The sequence below is a fragment of the Cydia pomonella genome, chromosome 12, assembly GCF_033807575.1.
Source record: "Cydia pomonella isolate Wapato2018A chromosome 12, ilCydPomo1, whole genome shotgun sequence".
Classification (NCBI taxonomy): Eukaryota; Metazoa; Arthropoda; class Insecta; order Lepidoptera; family Tortricidae; genus Cydia; species Cydia pomonella.
Genome location: NC_084714.1, coordinates 11582364 through 11603216, shown reverse-complemented (window position 1 = coordinate 11603216; position 20853 = coordinate 11582364). Strand labels below are relative to the sequence as shown.

The 20853-nt window shown below is 37.9% G+C and overlaps 2 protein-coding genes across 3 annotated transcripts in view; one reads left to right on the top strand and one right to left on the bottom strand.

Annotated features, from left to right (window-relative positions):
* The window catches only part of LOC133523556 (enhanced level of genomic instability 1), a 26106-nt gene extending 15757 nt beyond the window's left edge, over nucleotides 1–10349 (top strand). Inside the window, exon 4 of one of the 2 annotated variants that reach the window (XM_061859209.1) lies at nucleotides 10290–10349. Coding sequence is in view for 1 of the 2 variants with exons in the window: in XM_061859211.1 (XP_061715195.1) it covers nucleotides 10290–10299 (10 nt within the window). In the remaining variant the exon portion in view is untranslated. The remainder of the gene's footprint in view (nucleotides 1–10289) is intronic. The other variant, XM_061859211.1, reaches the window with a different exon arrangement.
* LOC133523563 (equilibrative nucleoside transporter 4) lies at nucleotides 10124–20853 on the bottom strand. The gene is made up of 10 exons (XM_061859217.1): nucleotides 20158–20853; nucleotides 16781–16935; nucleotides 15473–15676; nucleotides 14720–14958; nucleotides 14325–14400; nucleotides 13671–13874; nucleotides 13229–13416; nucleotides 12755–12883; nucleotides 12131–12242; nucleotides 10124–10963 (listed from the first exon to the last, which is right to left on the bottom strand). Exons 1-10 carry the CDS (start codon nucleotides 20322–20324, stop codon nucleotides 10788–10790), a joined length of 1650 nt encoding a protein of 549 aa, XP_061715201.1. The 5' UTR covers nucleotides 20325–20853; the 3' UTR covers nucleotides 10124–10787.

Genomic DNA, 20853 nt, shown 5'->3' with positions numbered 1-20853 from the left:
GGAAAGTAGCGAGTTGATGAATGACCGCCAAGTACTCGCACTTTATAAATAGCATTGGGTTGTTTACTCCGCGCGGGCGATAAGGGTACGCGTAGCTTGCCGATCCCAGAATTTATGGGCAATTTCTAGAAATAACTTGGTTAATAGGTTCATGGGGACAATGTTCATGAGAGAAAATATTTATTTACTTCGCGTTCGTCCACAACTACCTACGCTATTTTTATTCATATTTTACACTTGATCTATTAAGTAGGTACGATGAGAGGATGGAGTTAAAAATTGCCCGTAGCACACACAGACAGGATTTTTAGATTTTTACAAAGAGAATTGGTTCAAATGCTTCAAATGAAAACTACCTATCAATTTTACAACAGCCGTCATGAAAATTACAAAACAACCAAGCCTATTTCCTAAATAAAATACGTTTATTTATTTATTTTTGAAACGTAACATTCGAAATCTCACCTATTACTTGGAATCATTTCGCTGCAGTCCGCTTAGCACAATTTATTACTCAGACTATTCAGTAAGCAAAATCATTGTATTTAATTGTAATATTTAAATTATCAAGTTTTATGACAAAATAAATATACACACTGAATGTACATCTAGTTTCTTCTACAAACGTCGCAATTGGGTGCCGAATTAGGAGCAACAAGTGCATGCAATTGCTAATGAGGTCTGATAAGCCGGTCTATTCTGGTAAAGATCTAGAACTCGATGTATCTGAAAAGGACAATATTAATGAGTTGTATCAACAAGGATAACAACGGGTTTTTACCGGTTATGTCACGATATTTATTACTAGACTTCGGACTGGGTATTTGTTATTGGCAAAGGACTTTATTTGACATTCAAGAGAGCAGAATTGTTGTTTACCTCTTGTGCTTATACATAATGAAACCCGAGCAAGCGAAAGATTCCAAAATTGTACTTTGATTGACCTGTCCATGATATTCTTTAATGTTAGTATTATCACAATTATTTATGAATAAATTAAAGACAAACACTAGAAGTTAAGTCCTACCCTACCTACAGTTAAAAACGAGCAATAGCGTACCTACAGATAACCCTCGAGTAGGTACAGAACCTTAAAAATGAACCCACATGTATTGTACTTAGCTACTATTTATCTTGCTTGACTTACAGAGCATCATACGAAGCAGTCTATCACAGTCATTAATCATAATGACTTTCGATAAATACTGTCTAGATTATGGTAGGTGCAGGTACCCAAAGATATGGGTTAATTTCAATCATACTTTACACTGATCCCTATTCCGGGGCAAGCTCCGACTATAAGGTTAGGTCCTACCAGACCTCGTGTAGAGCTAGCAGAGACTTCCGTATCCGAGCGGTCCAATTATATCCCGAGTCTTCCATTATGACGAACAGAACTTTCAAGATTTGTCTGCAAATGTAAGAACATTTTTGAGTAATAGACTCTAAAATGTTTTGAATTATTTTATTTATTTCATAATTTTATTGAGTAAAAAATTACCCATATACCCACGACTAGGCGGCTTTCTGTGTACTTGAAGAAGTAGAATGGATAGACTTTAAAATGTATCTTAAGCCTTGGCAGGTGAGCTCGACTCGCATTTTCTGCGCGACATTGTGGGATTTTTTTTTACCATCACGCGTCAAATCAGTGTAGTAGATTTAGTAACGACTCGGACAAGATCGTTCACGACATTGTGATCACGATATCGCACACAGTTTTAACTGAGATTGTTGTCGGCGCGGCAACTGGCGCCGGACCTACTCGTGAGGTTATCAGCACGGCGCGTGCGCGACGCCAAGGCATCGAGAATAAATACGTCGAGTGGACACCGACCGCATCAGTCTTCCAAGTTAGTCACACGATAAGAACGTGCTACGATGGTTAAAAGTGTTCTGCGTGGTGAAACCTGCGGGTACTGCAGCGCGTGCGTGCGTATACGCCTGTGCACGGCGCGCGGCCGGAGTCCTGAACCTTTAGAGTGTGCTTACAAGCATATTCTGGAATCATACGGGAGCGGCAGCGGAGCGCCGGTGAAGACACTAGAAGCTCCCAAAGCAGCTTGCTCTTCATGTCGATGGACGTCGGATGCACAGTTTCCTGAAACCCCGCCCTCCTACAGTGACCTCAGCCAGGAGTGGAGTTCCAGATCTTCCAACCGTTCTCGGACTCGTCGGCGCAAGAGATAGATGTTATTGCGTCAGATTTTGGAATTTCTCTACGGGTGTTTATCCCCAAGTACATAATTGACCTTTCACCGTAAGATCTCGTCGGTGAAAATGTCTCAAAGGTGCTATTTTTAATGCGCTGTGTGATGATGATAATATATGCTAGTCATTTGTTAAATATTACAATTAAATTTTGATGTTTAACATGAGTAGTTTCATTTTATCCCCATCCATTGTGCCCAAGTTAGGAGCTAAATTGTTGTGGGGAGGAGGGGGGAATAGAAATAATACAAGTACACTGTAGTCTGAATATGAACAGTTTTTAATTCTAATCAATTTGTTTTATTCATGATCACAAAATAAGGTCTTTAAACTAAAGTGACACGTCGCAATGTATCACTGAAGTATTAAATTAATGTCCATATTACACTTTTTTACCTTATTACGAAGAAGCCACGAGAAAGGGCTAAGATTTTAGAACTGTAGTTTATGTGGATGAGTGTACCATTTGTATCCTCTTTACGTTTGTTACCGTAGCGTCGACATTACTTAGCTGATTCTGATGAACGACGTTTCAATGGATTAAATGTATGATTTATGGGCTAAATAGTGGCTTGAAATAAAATAAAAATCATTTGATTTCAATTTTGTATGTGACCGATAGATACGAAATGTGTTTGTTGTTGAAAGGGAGAATTTTTGAAGTTCCAAATTACAAAACTATAGGCACCTACTGCCTATAGTTATTTATGAGACAAGTGCGAAAAATAGGAAATTCGTAACGAGTGGCAATAAATTAAAACACGACCGATGGGAGTGTTTTAAATCGACACGAGTTGCGAATTACCTATTCGCACATGTATCGTACAACGTTTTATAGTACATATGACCCTTTAAATTTTCGACATAGTTACATAATCTACTAATTTACGCATTAGTGCAGAAAAGTAGCACCATTTGTACTGTAAAAATCTTTTGAACATAGCTTTCAACAGAAAAAAAATCTTCGAAGATTGTGGTAGCCTGTAGGAGCTGTGTATTTATAACCAGTGAAATAACAGCGCTTAATAGTACTTAAGGTTATTTTTTAATAACTATCTCTCTAGCTCTTGCTCTTGCTTGACTGTATACTATACCTTGATTAGGTACAATGCTTTCAGATTCAGATATAGGGTCAAGAACAGTCGTTTATGGCAGAGCTTGTACAGGTATTATTTGCTGCGATCAAAGTGTTCTTACATGCTGTAGCTATCATTTACTTATTTTATCTAGGAATTATATATTTGGAACACATAATGTGTACTTGTGCGTAAACACAAAGACAAAATATAATATGTTGTCCGTATATATACAAGACTATTATATTCAAGATTTATGTAGGAACACAAAAGATTAGAAAAAAACAGGACATGTTTAGACAGTATTAAGTATGTAGGTACAGTCAGCATCAAAAGTAGCGGATCAAATAACGTTTCATAAGTATCTACCATTCTGTAACAGCTTACCAAAAAGCGATGTCTTTAGTATAGAATAACTAAGACAGTAAAAGATATACTTTTGAGCGCGAATTTTAACAATTTATCTATATTTGTAAAAGTTATCCGGAATATCAGATACTTTTGGCGCGTTGTTTCATCCGCTACTTTTGATGCTGACTGTACATATTATTTTACATGTACAAGTTTGCATATACATTTATCTAACATATGATACGGTATGGGCTGGTGTATGAAAGCCTAAAATTATAAGTTACATACCTACTTACAAAAGAAAAGAAGTTACTCATCATGGCCTTCTTTATTCAAATTTCAAAATTTCATTTTACAAAATTCTGCTAAAAAGAAGGTAGAGGGATAAATACACACAGGTTTGTGAAATAATTGTGGTTTCTGTTCTTGATTTATTCTTTTAGTGACAAAGAAGCACAAAGTTAAACGAAATATTGTATCCACAATTTGATAGCTGAATAAGGCCGTCTAGGCCTTACACAGCGCCATATGTATTGTGGTAGGTAGGTAAGTAAAAAGGATTGGAATCCTTTATCTAAATTAATATAGAAAACATATTACAAAACATTGCGGAAAATTAATAAACTCAAATATACATTTCAGTATAACAACATGAAAGCAATAAAAATACTTGAATATATATATTTAATTTTTTTAGCATAAGTAGGCAATATATTTCACACAAGGCATATTTTATCACTCTCGCTAATACATAAGAAAAAAAGACGTCGACACCAATCTGTACTACAATCGCAAGGATTAAAGGTTATCTTCTTATATTGTTACAAGTTAAATAATGCATATAACTATAACCAATATTTCTAGAATTATTTTCACATTGAGTAGAACATTTTTTTACATTTCACAGTGTCTTATAGAAGCCAAAAAAGTGACATCGCCATTTTATTCCAAAAAACTGTAATTTAAATCATTACAAATGCGAGACTAAAACTCCCGCGTTTCTAATACCTATGTGTAGTTTTTGAGAAATAATTTTTTGAAAATCTTGTTTGTGACACACGGAAATTATGAATAAAATGTATATTTCGCAAATTAAATAAACTTTTCTGTTGTTCAAAGTGTTGTTGGATAAACCATTCAAAGACATACATTTAGAGGTAATTACGACCTCTCTATGTACATTTGTTATTTATTTATTTAAAACTTTATTGCACAAAAGACAAACTTAATGTACAAAAGGCGAACTTAATGCCATGAGGCATTCTCTACCAGTCAACCTTAGGGCAAAGCAGAAAAGATTGTAGGCGGCGCGTTTAAAACTAAAAGAAATTGTTATTGAAAGAATTAGAGTCCTAATACACATAAATTAATTATAAACTACTTAAATACATAAAGACACATACATACATTACATAAATAAATAAATATATATATACATATATATACATAATATACATAACCGATTCGTGAGACTGATACTTAATTGATCTTTAAACTGCCAGCAAATAAATCACGCAAAGATTTTTTGAAAGCAAACTTGTTGGGAGCTTTTCTAATGTTAGGGGGAAGACCGTTCCAGAGACGTGCTGCCTGAATGGCGTAAGAGTTAGACATGAAGCTTGTTCTATGAGTGGGGATAGAAAGAGAGAGATTGCCAGTAGAGCGAAATTGACGGTCACGAGAAGCACCATAAAAGTGAAAGAAGTACTTAAGGTATTCAGGGGAGTGTGGATCATTGAGAATGGAATAGAGAGTGCAGAGCATACGAATATTACGCCGTTGACGAATAGGGAGCCAGCCCAACTGGGAACGAAACGAGGACACATGATCATATTTCCGGAGACAGAAGATAAAGCGGATACAATTATTAAGAAGACGGTCCAACTTGTCAAGTAGCTCCTCATTTAAGTCAGGATAGCACACATCACCATAGTCGATAATGGGTAGGATTAAGGTGTTAACTAATAAAGTTTTAGTTTTGACTGGCAAAAAGTGTCTGAGTTTATTAAGAGCGTGAAGGGTGCCCGTAACCTTCCGACTGATTTCGGCAACCTGCGGTCTCCAGCTCAAAGTACAAAGATATTAATATAAGAATAGAATAGTGTTACAAAGATATTAATTATTTTGTTGATTTAATTTGCGAAATATACATTTTTTTCGTAATTTCCGGGTGTCACAAATAAGATTTTCAAAATTTTATTTCTCAAATACTACACATATTAGAAACGCGGGAGTTTTTGTCTCGCATTTGTAATGATCTAAACTACAGTAATTTCGAATAAAATGGCGATATCACTTTTTTGGCTTCTATAAAACACTGCATTTTGTAAATGCAGCTCTTTTCTTATACAGTTGTCTTAATGCCCCCACTTATATAACATTGTTTGGAATAAAGCACTATACTGTCTCATTTACTGTTCTAATCCTCTGTGTCACTCTTATCTTTTTCTTGGGTAAGTATAAAATGAAGAATGTGCCGGCCTTAATTGTTACGTGCATGACCTTACTTTTGACTGTAAAGTGTATAATGAGAGACATCGATAATGTGTGACTTTAGTGGAAAGTAACTAAATATTTTCTGATTAGATAAACATACCCTACTTTCATTCAGATAGTTAATTTAAAAATGAGACTGATAATGACAACTATAGGTTACCATTAACCGTCGTATATAACTGAATAACATAAAGTATTTTTTGTTAAATGGGTGAGTAGGCTTGGTTTTTGTTGTACCATTTAGTAAGAGCATTAACTAATTAGAATAACAAAACGATTTTTCTTTAATTATAGCCAAAATAACACCATTCGTATCTGTCACTTTTAGACATAACAATTGCCCTTAAAACTCTATTTACTACTTACCTATCCAGTTTTATTAACAAATATTTTGTGTCATTCAAGCTCGTATAATTATTTACCACAAACTTCTTATTTTACTCTAATCTATTGCTAATACCTAGAGAGTGTGCACTGTGAAGCATACACTTTAGCTGAGTATTTATATTGGCATTCAGAATTAGCTGGAGTAGCAGTTTGAAATAATATTTTGTGATTCAGGCACATTTTCGGGAAACTAGTATATGGGTAGGAGTCCAAGAACAAAAGAAAATAATAATTAATATCAGTTTATATTAAGTAGTACTTATGTTAAAAAAAACCGTTAAGTAGATTGTTGATTTGGTCATTTGGGTTTCGAGCTTGTAACTATCAGATAAAAAATGCGTACTAATAATAAATAATAATTAAATAAATAATTGTCAGATTGAGTATTAGCACAATTATTGCATCTACGTGGACCAAACTACAGTGCGACATAAAATACATAGTAGAAATTAAATGAGAGCGCCACTTTCTACATAACTGTCAGATTTTTGACTTAAAATGCCACCAAACCTCTGCCAACCACCCTAACTACATAGACGGTTAAAAGTGGTTAAGGTAGATCTCCATGTTAACAAGATATCACTCATATCTTTGGGTCAGTTGTACCAAACCGTCTGTCACCATTAAAGCGTTCGCTACGTTTTATTGTATGGGAAGTTTTATAGATCTCTGCTGCGTGACGTTGATCAGCCTGTTCACTGCGGTTGGTGCAACTGGCCCTTAATCTGCTTGCGCTTAACACGCTCGAGTAAGTCCAAAAACTCCTCTGGGGCTCCCCTACTATTACAAAAACGTCTTTATGTAAACGTTGATAAAACAATTTAATTACAATTTAACGCAGGTGGCTAATAAGTAATAATTACAGTAAAAAAGTTACCTTTAAATTTTAAACTTAGATAGAGCCTGTGGCTATTGCAAATAGATCTTTATCATAATGAAATTGAATACTCAATACCATGTAGGTATGTAAACTCTGTAATGTATAGGGTAGGTATTTAAATGAACAAATATACATATGTTGCGTTGCCGCGTATTTCATTTTATTTCATAAATTTAACTTTTAGCCTGATTTAAAACTAGGGTTGCTTAAATATTTTTTAATGGATTTCCTTGCCATAATAAGTACTTAATTAGTTCTACATTGTACAATAAAGGAGATATGGTAAATATTGTTGACAAGATTCAGACAGCCCGATTCAAACTTTAAGATACGTCAAATATTAGGTCTAAATACGATATGGATCGGATATGTCAGTGTTTTTGTTTGAAGAAACATCACATTTGACACCGACGAAGATTAGATTCATGTCGTATCTAGACCTAATATTTGACGTTGTTTGAAGTTCGAATCAGGCCGAAATAAAAAACCGACGGAGGGGTTTTATACTACTCGATTTTATAATTTTAATATCACCGTTATACACATAATTTCATCACACTTGCAACGAAATAAATATATTTATCTATAGGTCAAAATAAACGTTTCCTGCTGCAAAATGTGATGAATAATTCTTCGCTTTTATAAGGCTTACACCCATGGTTGCTACAAGTATTTAAAAAAGATTAACGTCTATTGAATGTGGCTTTGGGAGAGAAGTGTCATAAGAACTATTCCATCCAAAAAGGGTCTTTATACTCCATGTGCATAAGGACCCTTTTCTGATGCAAAGCCACAAATTGTTTCTACTTCATTGTTTACGTGCCATAAATAAATTAGTGAAATTAATTATTTACTATTTAGAGTATTTTTAAACTAAAATGTATTACATTTGATTTACAAAAAATAGCACTTCTAACTTTATTGTTTCGTAGGACTTTCCATCCAATTCATTCAGTAACTACTCTATTACAGGGAGAAAGATTATAGTTATTACTCCCTGTACTGTGTGAAGTAACAATTTAGGAGCAAGTGTGATAAAAAAACATTTATAATTATTATACATTGTATAAAAATATATTTAATTTATTACTTAACAAATAACAGCACTGCCATAACATTATATTGAGTCGGTAGCAGAAGTTGCTAAGCGCATAAGGTGTTCAAAATGTACTAAACACAACTTTATTTTAAGAGAATAAGAGTATGTGTAGTGTAGGTTTTAAACATCCCACTCGATCAGTTATTTCAGCTGCTGACTGTATCAGTACCCCTAGTGTAAATTTAGTCGATAGCGAAACGTGACGTACGCGTTTGCGTTAAGTCTCATTTTGTATGGGTTTTTGAACAGCGCGCCAAGCGGGACGTTTTGGAAAGTCAAAAATCTCATACAAAATGACACTTAACGCAAACGCGTACATCACGTTTCGCTGTCGAAAATATTTACACTAGGGGTACAGATAGTTCATTCACAGGTTATTACGGTAAAATATTGTAAAATACAGGGTGAAATTTTAACCACCAGCCAATCCAGCTATACTCTATGACATAGAGTCTATGTAGTGACTTATTAGGCAGTGGGGTAGCGTGGTCTACTCGTAATCTAGCCGTGGGCGAAGTGGCATCTACGAGGCCCCTTTCTTTCAATGTGCCCGAAGGGGTCTCGTGCGAGTCCGTGGGCGAGGGCCCACTTCGTCGCCCGCGCCATGCTACGCCGCTGTTTATAGGTCAATGACCAATGTCGAAATCGGGAAAAAATTGGCTGTTTCATATATATATTCCGGCTGATATGATGCCGCTGATTTCTATGGGACAGCCAAATTTCTTTTCGCGATTTCGGCATTGGTCTCATAATAAAAGTTGTTCAGAGTGACCTATAAAGCTACTACGCAGAGTTATGACTGGTGATTAAAATTTCACCCTGTATAAAATTTATTGCACATTGCACAGCGGGCGTAAGATAGACGGAGTTATCCACGTGATAAAGCACACGTCAATTTTTAACACCGTGCGGTTGAAAGAGACGGACATTGGCATTATCAGCTTGTAACGAAGACAAGTGCGACCATCATATCCTTGCAGAACGTAAATAATATTTAAATAGTAAGGTACAAATTTGGGTGCTTTTACTAATATATCTACAAGCAACATGTGATAGTTTAGGTTAATATTTTCTTAGATGTATTTCTAAATTCTACTAGTCAAAACTTACTTATTATAGCAATATGAACAATTTGACCTAATTTTTACATTCGTTAGGTACATTCAATCATGACAAATCCCACAGAACGGTCCCATCACTAATTGGCCGCTATATTTGAAGGCTCTCACGTACCATGTTTCAATATCCAACGTACGAGTAATAGGGTCAAACAACACATTTTAGAAAAAGGTCACTTCTGTGGACATTATCCCGACGTTTACGATTCTCATATCCCGTTTTTCTTTGAGTCTCAAGTACTGAAAAAAATGTAATACTGTAAATGCCTCGTAAACATTAACGTTGCAATGTCTACAGGAAAGACGCGAACAAGTTTGCAAAAAAATGTATATAACCCAATAGATAATTTAAGCGACTAGACGCCTGACTAAAATAGTGTGTCTTCGTGCTTATTTATATGTACAGTCAGCGTCAAATACTTCGTAGCAGTCAAAGTAGCCAAATAGTTCGGTACACCATATATTTAGTATGGTGTACCGAACTATTTGGCCACTTTGACTGCTACGAAGTATTTGACGCTGACTGTACAAAAAGTTTGCGTACATATTCCACGCATTATTAATAAAACTGTACACACATTACTTATGGTTTCTGTTTTATAAAGATTGCAAGTGTCATAAGGGTTGACTCCTTTAAATACCATCAGAAATGTATATAAAATTGGTTTCAGATGCTTATGATTTTTCCTGGAGACAAAATCATTTGAATTTTGAGATATACTTAAACACACCCAACTGGCCAGAAGAAAAAGGCGCGAAATTCAAATTTTCTATGGGAAGTCAACTCTTCGCGCCTACAAGGTCGCTGTGCCAGAATACAGATATCATTTTCGACGATGTTCTGGATATTTTTCTTTCCTGCCGCTCCTGTAAGTTGACGTCATATTGTCGGTAGGAGCGTAGCACATTGTAGCGGAGCTGTTTCTTCAATTGTTTAATCTTCATACATGAGTATTTGAAAAAAAAAATACGTTTTATTAATAGTAGATACGACACCAGCGAGCCGGACAGTAGCGCCGTTGTATTGTTGATATACAGTGAGGTTGGAATGCTTGGTGGATGCGAGCGTGTACAGCATAGGCGTGACCGGTGTGGGGCGCCGGTTGGTGCGCCGACCTAGCATGACCAACAAAAGTAAGACACCATCGAGCCAGAGAGTACGTGTGGTGTTAATGTACAGTAGTGAGGTTGGAGTGCGGCGTGGTGGGCGCGATTGTTGGCAGCACGGGTGTCGGGTAGGCACGGCACGGGGCGCCGGTCGGTGCGCCGAGCATGCCCAACAGGAGGTATGACACTAGCGAGCCGGAGAGTAAGCCGCCGTTGTAGGATAGAGTCATCATGTTGCCTGTAGACAACAATGGTTGATTATTTCAAAAGTATCTAATACGTACTGTAGTACATTCGCGTGGGCTATTCCTCTTGTATTTCGTTTAAAATGTCAACACGAACAACATTACTTTTATTTCATGACGATATTTTGCTTTAAAATGAATATGGTTAAAAGAAAGAAATTAAGAAACCTCAATTTTATCTACTTTGTTATCCAGGTTCTCTCGCATCAGGCGCCATGAAGTCATGGATAAGTGTGGTCAATAGAAACCTTTCACTCACGTTCGCGGTCATCAAACAAATGGTGAGGTGAATGACGAGCGCGATTCTCGAAACAATTCGGTCACTTTTATAAAATCAAATATGATATGAATTGGGAGAGTGCACGACTGTCACGCAACCTAGTGTCCGCAAGTCTAGGGGAAAACGTCAATTCACTACATCTTATAAAACTACTCCAAAACTAAAAACTACTGAACGGATTTTCATACGACTTTCATCTATCAATAGAATGATTCTTGAGGAAGGCTTAAGTATATAACTTAAGGTTTTGTGTAAATTGTTTGAAATATAACGATGTTGTCGGAAAAAATCACGCTGGCTAGGAGCTTTAATCGAAAACGCTGCCTAATCCGTTTGAGCTATAACAACACAATGTATGGTGGGGTTGTTTCTCATTCATAGGTCTACAAAAAAGTCCGCGATGTTAAATGTCTATCTTTTAAGGATAACTTACTATATCCATTCTTAACTTCTAGAAAAAGATCACGTAATATGTGGCATTTGCAAAGCTATTTACATGGATACATTATTAACAATTATCATAATAAATACGTTAGTTATATTAAGCATTTCATACAGATTACAATGGTCCCTTACACCATTCAATTTAAATGAATATTTCAGGAATAATCGTAAATCAAAGTTTCATTTTGAGCCATATAATTGTACGAAATGTTAAAGACGCTATCCGCAGTTAGTTCAAATTTTTACCACCTTATGCGCTGGGATCGCTTTACTTACCCCCACCATGCACTTCGCACGGTCCCAATAGAAGATATCTAATTTGATGAAAAGTCTGCAGCAATACCTATCTTTTACACAGCTGTGAAGGCGGATATGTGGCGGTTATAATGGGAACATACTCGTATAGGTACCTAGTTAGGTTTAATGGTGATCTTACCAGCGATTTCGCGATGCTCACGACCGACTCGTGAAGGCGCCATGATCATAGGCACAGAACCGAACACCCCGTTGGTGAAACCCAGAACGACGGAAAACATGATGGGGTAGAACTGTAACAAATATTAATTTAGGTATACATGTTAGAATAGAAAGAGAATAGAAAATGACAATCTAGTTCGAAACAGTCATCAAGCAAATGTAGTGTTCCTCTGACGTTACCTACTCTGCTCCGACTTAGCCCTTAGCAGCGAGGCAGCGACCCACCTGCCATACACTATTTTGCACAACTGCACAAAACTCATAATTAGTAGGTACAGATTTTTTAGTTAGACAGACGCCGTATTGCTGTGATTGAATGTCGGTCGCCAGGTCGCCACCCGCGGCAGGTGACCTTGGTACGTCACAAGTGGATGTCGCATGTTGCGGGTGAGCCAGACCACGAATACCTATACATTTACGAACATAACATTCGGACGTCGTCTCTGTTGTGGGAGGCTGAGACACACCCACCGCGGATGGCATGTGGTCAAACAGACCGTAGCCTGAAGACGACCTCTAGATGTACGAGTATGTTCGCCGATAAGACCAGTATTTCATCAAGAGTGTAATCCTCTTTGCTTACATCCCCAACGATATGCGGAGAGTGGCGCGGCGCGGCACACAACAGCATGAGCGGCACCAGCAGTAACCGCACGCCGCTTGCCATCAGCAGTTGGCTGCGGCTCCATTCATATGGCCACGCGGCTGCTATCTGGAAGTATTTTTTATTTACTACATCATTTTTGAACATTACGAAGAATCTCATTTTGATACCAGACGTTCGGTGCCGTTAGATTGAGTCCTTGATTTTAAATCAAAACACTAGCAGATACTAAACTGACAATTTAATTGCCAGAATTTATCCGACTGGTTTGTAAATTTACTACAAAAGCAAGATGATTGGGATCACCCACTAAACTGGCTAATCAAACTGTCAATTTAGTATTTGGGATGTAAAAACAGAGCTTAAAGCCTTAAAGCACCAAAAACAAACCGCAAATCAAATCCTCCTGAGGCGGATTTTTTTTAAATATTGTTAAAACAGCTATGTTATTACCTTTCCAATAAAGTCAAAGAGATTAAACGCTGACATGAGTATGATGGGCATCCAGTCACCGAGACGGCAGGACGGGACTTCTGAAGCGATGCCGGGGTACAGGCTTAGTGTGGTGAAGTATACCAGCCCGATGGATACCATGTAGGGGTAGATAGACCGGGCTACCGCCCAACGGGCTAACACGCCCCCTGAAATATAAAAACCTATATGTGAAATAGTAAAGAATTATAAACTACAGTGCCATCAAGTGAGCGTCTTTGAGAGGGTTACAATAGCGGGCGCTGTATTTGCTACCAAGTGCGTCGCTGACCCCCTTAGAAAACAAGAAAACGGTAATAAGACAGAACTAGAGAGACTACGAGTATTAAGAATGTATCGCGCTCTTGTCGCTATTCTTGTGCCTAAAATCACTCTTACATTACAGAAAATCATCATAAATTACGTTTAAAGGCCCTCCACGACGTAGGCCTCTCAGGGGCCTCGAACACAACATCCTCAACCTTGTAGGAGGGGCGGGGGGTTCGCAGCGCCTCGGGAGGGGATGTGGCCGGCTCGGAGGCGCTCGGTGTGGACAGTGGCACTGGTGCTGATGCCGTCGGCGAGTACAGCGGGTTGGCGAAGCTGAAGGTGTTGGTTTCTATGTCTCCTGCAACAATTTTAAAGAAATGATTCCCGTTGTAGATATTCAAAGGTGTGAAGTCTGCAATACTCGTACGTGACCTAGCGTGGAGACTAGCTCGAACCTTTTTCTCTTGATCTTTGATCTTGAATCAATGACAGGCCTGTGCTTTGGCAGTGGCTCGGATGATGACTTGTATTTAGTTATTTAATAAATTAAAATTAAACCTTGATATGTTTTAAAGTAAGAAGGCCAATTTGTGGCCAATTTAACCAATTAAGCTAGGACTAAAGTAACCAAGATGCCCGCGGTATTTATTACGTCTTTGTTTCAATCTGGTTTCAATAATTAGTACTCATCAACTGTAGTTGGGTTACCCAAGAATACCTGTGAGTTAAGGTTAGATATATACCTACTTATATAAGTCAAGTTTAGAAAAAAAGCGTTGTATTGCGTTTTAGTACTAATATAATATACCTTGTCCAGTGGTTGATAGCACTGGGCTCTGCAATTTTAACACTCCGTAACTGCCATCGCCTGCTTCTCCTTCCATCTAAAAAAGGGGTCATATTAAGTGGAGTAATATTATATTTCACTAAACATATTTTTACGGTTGTTCAGTAGGTATAAGAGAGAGACATACATTAACCACAGAGTTATAAAAATATTAAGCAGTTCTAGCAATTTAATTGTCTTATTGTTGTCTCCTAGTTAAGGGGAGAATAACAAGTACCTCAAGTTGTTTCATCAAAATGTAAATAATAACGATTTTTAACCTAATTGGCATTAGTCTTACCAATGTAGGACGAAGTATTTCGATTCATTCCCGAAAACTTTGTCAATTTAAACAGCTCATAATAATTGATATTTACCAATGTAGCATCCTCATTAGGGTTCAGATGTAACTGTATTCTCCGCCGGTGCCGGGACTCGTTAGTCAGCCTCAGATAATGCAGCACGAGGGGGTGTTTCATCATAACATGGTGAAGCATGGAGTGCCCCAGCAGAATCAGGATGGAGAATACAAAGAACATGAAAGTGCTGCGGCGCGGTTGGCGGAAACCGTACTTTGTTACGATACGGTCTAGTGATACCCAGAAACCGGCAGCGCCTGGAAATATATTGCGGTTATTATTGCTGTTTGTGATTTGCTAGGACTTTGTTAATTAATACTTACTCGTAATATTCATTACTAAGGTAGTATATTAACGAGGAAGTAGTCGGAGTAATTGCAAGAAAACTGTTTTCTTTATTTATAGTTAATATAAAGTGGCAGTTGCACCTACAATCGACTTGACGGACTGATCAACGTGAATAAAAAACTGCCCAAGAAAAGAGACTGAAACTTCACATACGATAAAATTTAGAGATAGTAAGTATGTATAATCATATGGTGACGGACGGTTGTTGCAACCAACCTTGATCCGACCATTCCCACCTTAAATACTGAACTACCGGAAATAGCAAAATAAGTCTGTTTTAGACATTTTGGACGATCAGATATTGATGTTCTCTTAGGGATAGTTCACTCACACTCACTTCGCGATATTGGGCTAGATTCTAAAGTAGCCGACACCGAATAACATTCCCCATAAACGACCCCTTATAAACTAAACGTGACTTACTTTCTCCCGCCATAACAGCCTGCGTGTACCGCGGCGGCAGGCATCCAGTGAACCCGTAATACGAGGCCTGCTGCACGGTGCAGCCGAACGCGACCACCCCGATGGCCACCAGGTTGATGGTGTACGACACGCGCGTCGAGAACCCGTCCCAGCCGATGTTGCACACGGCCACAAATAGCATTGTTGCCAGGGACACGAGGATACCTGAGAAATTAGAAACACATTAAAACATTGATTTGAATGATTTCATGGTTACATTATAACGTCATGCCAAAAGAAATCCTACACACGGGGATTCTCATAGTCTAGTATCCCTTGTAAGATTGATTACTGGCTGGTTGATTAGAATCTGAGTTACTGAATTTACTTGTTGGGCCCAATGATTACATACCTACCATAAATTACATACGACGATTACATACCATGTCGGTGGCACACAAGCATACGACCAGCCTGATGGTAAGCTGTCACCGTAGCCTATGGACGCACGTGGGCTGAAATTCGACTCATTGTCATAGAAACCAAAGTTGTTATTTTTATTGAAATTGGTTTGACCAACATTGTTATGGTAACTTTTGAGTTTGGAGTAATAAGTCGAATAATGATTTATTTTCGAAAAAAAAATATGGAGCAGAAACACAAAATCAATTTATTTCAAAAAGTTTCCTCGCAGATACTTTACTACATATATCCGTCACGTATATGGTTTATTAAATTGTTTCTATGGAAAAGTGGTAAAAACGAAATTTACATTTTAAAGTTTTTTTCTTATTGGAATAAGTCGAGTTAGGGTTTTTTCAAAAACAATGTATAGAGCAGGAACAAAAAATCTATATAATTCAAAAACCGCGAAAAATACCGTAATATATATTTTCGATAAAAAAACAGCACCCGTTATGCAAATATGAAGTACACATTTTTTTGTGTCTACAAAAAATAATTAACTGGACACTTTATTCCAAATTGTCCCAAATGCAAAAGTTATCATGACAATACGAGTACTAGGCAAAACCCATTTCAATAAAAAAAATTGTAAATAACAATTTTAGTTTTTATGTCAATGAGGCCTGCAACTCCAGAGGTGTTTACATGCACGTTGCCGACCCGTTAAAAATGTGTACACTCCTTATTACCCTTACATTAGATTAGAAATTTATACATTTGTTGGTTAACGTAATAAATGAGTTATGAGAGAAGGAGATAGAGGGAGGGAGGAAGGATAATGTTCTCCACATTATGGGTGGTGCAACTGACCATAAGTTTTGCCGTGACTAAAATTGACAGAATTATTACATGGATTCAACTCACCAAAAGTTATCCTAGTATTGTATGTAAACAAATCCAACAGTAGATTGTTAGCAACCACCGCGACGCAAGCCGAAGCGATGTAGACTGTCGACATGTCAAACATTATAGTGGTGTTCGGGTAGTGGTGTTGGAAGTAGTCCACTGCCATTATGAAACTGTGAACACACATTGACAAAACCTAGTATAATATAGTAAAATTATCGCAATACATTAGAACCCTTTTTTATGGAAATTATAAAATAATTCAAGATCACTTAAAGTTCATCATCATCACTCATTCATCATTTAAGTTTTTTTACATCCAAACTAATAAAAAAATGGTACCAATCGATTTCTTAAATTTACTAAACAATATATAAACACAATATTTCACCGTCAAAATATCAATATTTTTGGTTTCCATTAGGCACTTCAAGACGGCTTCAGCTCAAGTGTGACGTCACGCTCAAATACCATTTCGTAAGGAGCGTTTCGTGCGAAGAGTACGACTCAAAGAGTAATACGATTGTCGGACTTTGGCTGTAATTTCTGATCTTTGTATTGCATCAATACAATGTAAAATAATAATAATAATAACTTAGCTGCTGCGTACCTACTAATGTTAGAAATAATCACTAGATTGAACCACTGCTATTATTCGTGTTCAGTCGTGGGTGAACTGATACTGATACTGATACTTGGGGTAACTCCAGCCAGCAGATCCTGCAGCAAGGACTAGGAAGAGGAGACTACAAGGGGGAGGCGATGTTGACACAAAATAGCACTGTAACCTCGCATGACTCTGCTGATTCAACCTAAGAGGCAGCGAGTCGGTGGATTATGTCAGCGTCACATGCCACCGGCTAAGCCTCAAACGCGAAATCAAACAAAGTACGCTCGCACACCGGCTCATTACGCAACAACCCCTGCCACCCCGCCGTAGGCACCCGCAGCCTGCCCGAGACACCGGAGCACCCAGTAGATAGGACTGGAGTGTAGGGTTTGCAGTCAGGATAGTAGGAGAGACGGGAAAGTTTTAGCCGACCCGAATACAAGGCATCGTTAAGTCAGCATGGGGTAGATAGATACTATACTTGGTGTGTAATAAATACTTGGTATTAGGAATGTGAGTGTATGTGACTGCTGTATTCTTATTTTTATGAAGTCCCCCCCCCCCTTCCTTGTTTCTTATAACGTTAAGAGCCAGGATAATCTTATCCTTAATTCGTAATGTCTGATGCAAATCAAAGCGTGGTAGGTCACCTGGGGCTGGCTCCGTATTACATGTCCTACCGCTAGTGCCGCCATCGCTTTCGGCTTCCTCTGGCTCTGATTCCTTCCATTTCCGATTGTTTATATATTCTTTCCACTTGTTTCTTTAGGCTGTTTCTGATTTCGGATATGTGTTTCCAATAGGATCAGGGCAATAGTGCCGAATATCGTGGTTCAGTGAGTCCTCCCACGTATAGGTATATTGGGCGTCCCTCCTTCTCTGTATTTTTCAGAACTGTTTTTATCGTAGCTCTCCTGTCATGACCTGAGGTGATATAAGTGCCAAGATATTTAATTTTATTTAATGGCTGTATTGGTGCAGGAGTATCTAAGAGGACCATTAGCTTTCTTACTATACGGTCGAGGATAATCTCCACTATGCACTGTGTTACTGATGATAAACCAAAAGTAATAGCACTTATCAAGCAAGGCTGGTAAGCTCGTACATAATAGCACTTGACCCAATAAACATGGTAGTTTATATAAAATAATAGTAAAAAATAAACAATGCTGGCATTAGCACGGTAGAAATATTTACATTTCTTCCCTATCCATAAATATCAAACTTATATATATATAGGTATATAGTAATTTAAGTGCACCAAAACTAAGAACTTCTAGGCTTCGCGAGGTGCCATCAGGTCACTTTTAGACATGTCAGTGTTAAAACAAGTAAATCAAGTTGCTTGAGTTGCGCTATAGTTTTCTTCTGTATTACCTTATTTTTTATACCACAACGGTGGCAAACAAGCATACGGCCCTACAGAGGCGTTACATGCGCGTGTTACCTAGTAATGATTTACACAATTTCAGCATATGTAAATGTCGATAGTACTCGTAGTTTAGACAGTCACGACGGGGTTGGTTGCTCAGCGGACATACAAAACTGGATTATATCACTGCACAACACAGACACTTCTAGCACAAGGAAAACACAAAAACAGATATAATTTGCACACCGACTTAATTACTTTGAGCATAACAGAACTGCACTATCACTTAACTTAAAGAAAACACACACACATTCAATAATAAATACACAAAAACTATTAGTAAAATTTCACTTCCATTGACTGTTGAACTTGAATGTTATTAGGTAGTTTGGTCTACCACATACCCCTGACACCCTCTTCCATTCATGTAGGTATCTAGTCTATTTCGTAATGCAAAGATTCCTTTTACTGATCATACTTGGTATCTTTTAGTTTGCAATTCAATCTGGTATTTATTTCGAAGTCTCTAGACCAGCATCTCTATTAGGTATATTTCTGGCGCTCCGGCGCCATCGCGGTGAAAGTAGCCATACCCTTTTTTTACAACTGCACAAATGCACGTGTTGGGATGGGACCATTGAAGTCGGACCATATAAAAAAAGAGTTCTGTAATGATGTCAGTTCGCAGTTAGTTAATAATAGATGACCGTTTGTGGGGCTTCGTATTTTGATTTCTTTGTTTAACTTCTCTTGCGTATTGCTTGCTTGGCTTGGCTTGGCTTGCTTTTGCCAAATACTTATAATGCAGCGTCCCTCATACGAGCCCTATAAATCATTTATTTAGAACGAAATTGGAATACTTAAGAGACAAATTAATAGAGTTCGTTTACTAACCTGTCTTTAAGTACCTAGACTAGTACGAATGCACTGTACCTATTTTGAGGCAAGAGTCAAGGATGTTCGTAAGAAAACAACTGTTACCTGCTTGAACATGACATAATTATGCAAAATAACATAATTTTATTTAGAGGTTAAATGGAAAGCTCTCACCAGGTAACTCGTACAGCTCGTACTCTTGGCTTCGCTGAGGTTTAACTTCGGCGCGGTGATTTTACACATTATAAAACCGACATACATTAAACCCGCGTTTCTCGGGATATTTTAATAAAGTCGAAAATCAAACGAGAAACCCGCGCGGTCAAAACAACACGGTCCGAATGGTCCTCAAAAGGGCTCCCAGAGGCGTCCCGGGACCCGACCGACCTCGACGACGGTCAAAACCAAACTCCTATTCGTGTTCAGTCGTGGGTGAAGTGTTTTACCGGATTACTACCCTACTAACTAGGCTACTACGGTGTGTAAAGTACATCCAACTTTTCAGTCAACTCTAATGATTAAAAACTTCAGTCTTACCTATTAAAGGGCAACAAGAAAGCTGCGCCAGCGACGAACAGCGTGAAGTACACAGAGTTGTACCGATCCGGGGGCGGAGCGCAGGGCTCCATGTTGCCAAGAGGCTCCCCTCGCGCTGCACGTATCGCCTCTATCCGTGCGTACCCCCGTCCGAGCGTCTCGTTCATTTTACTTCACTTACAATCATTCATTTCTAAGATAACTTCATTTCCTAGCAGATTTCTTGACAACTTAAATTTTTAGCTAGAGGTATATTGAACGCTTCACGTGTCTCGCATATCGTTGTTTTTTGTTATTTGCCCGTTTACACTTTTAATCAGACATGACCAATAGAAATATTATTGTCACAAAATCACATTACATGATTGTAATAAATGGCAAAATTTATTTTTAGAATCACAATCACTAGTCGTTATATTCGTTACATTCAAGTAACGTGTGAAGTTATTCGTTTGAACATTTTTTGTTTTTGTTTTCTAGATGTTTTTTTTCAGTGTGAGATTGTTTTATCGTGTTATTTATGGGATTATCAACAAAATATCGCCGGCCGAGCTGGCTGTCAAGCGCGAACCGGCGCGCATGCGTGGTCGACATTGATTTTCAGGTATTCCTTATTACTTATACCCGGTTCAGGAACAACAGAATAAACGTGACCGCGAGGTCCGAAACAACTCTGCATAATCAGAGGTCCTAAAT

Coding starts and splice junctions, on each gene's coding strand:
- LOC133523563 (XM_061859217.1), bottom strand. CDS start 20,324: ATGAACGAGACGCTCGGACGGGGGTACGCACGGATAGAGGCGATACGT. Junction 14,959..15,472: donor GGCTGTTATGGCGGGAGAAA/GTAAGTCACGTT, acceptor ATATATTTCCAG/GCGCTGCCGGTTTCTGGGTA. Junction 13,417..13,670: donor GTCGTGGAGGGCCTTTAAAC/GTAATTTATGAT, acceptor TTTATATTTCAG/GGGGCGTGTTAGCCCGTTGG.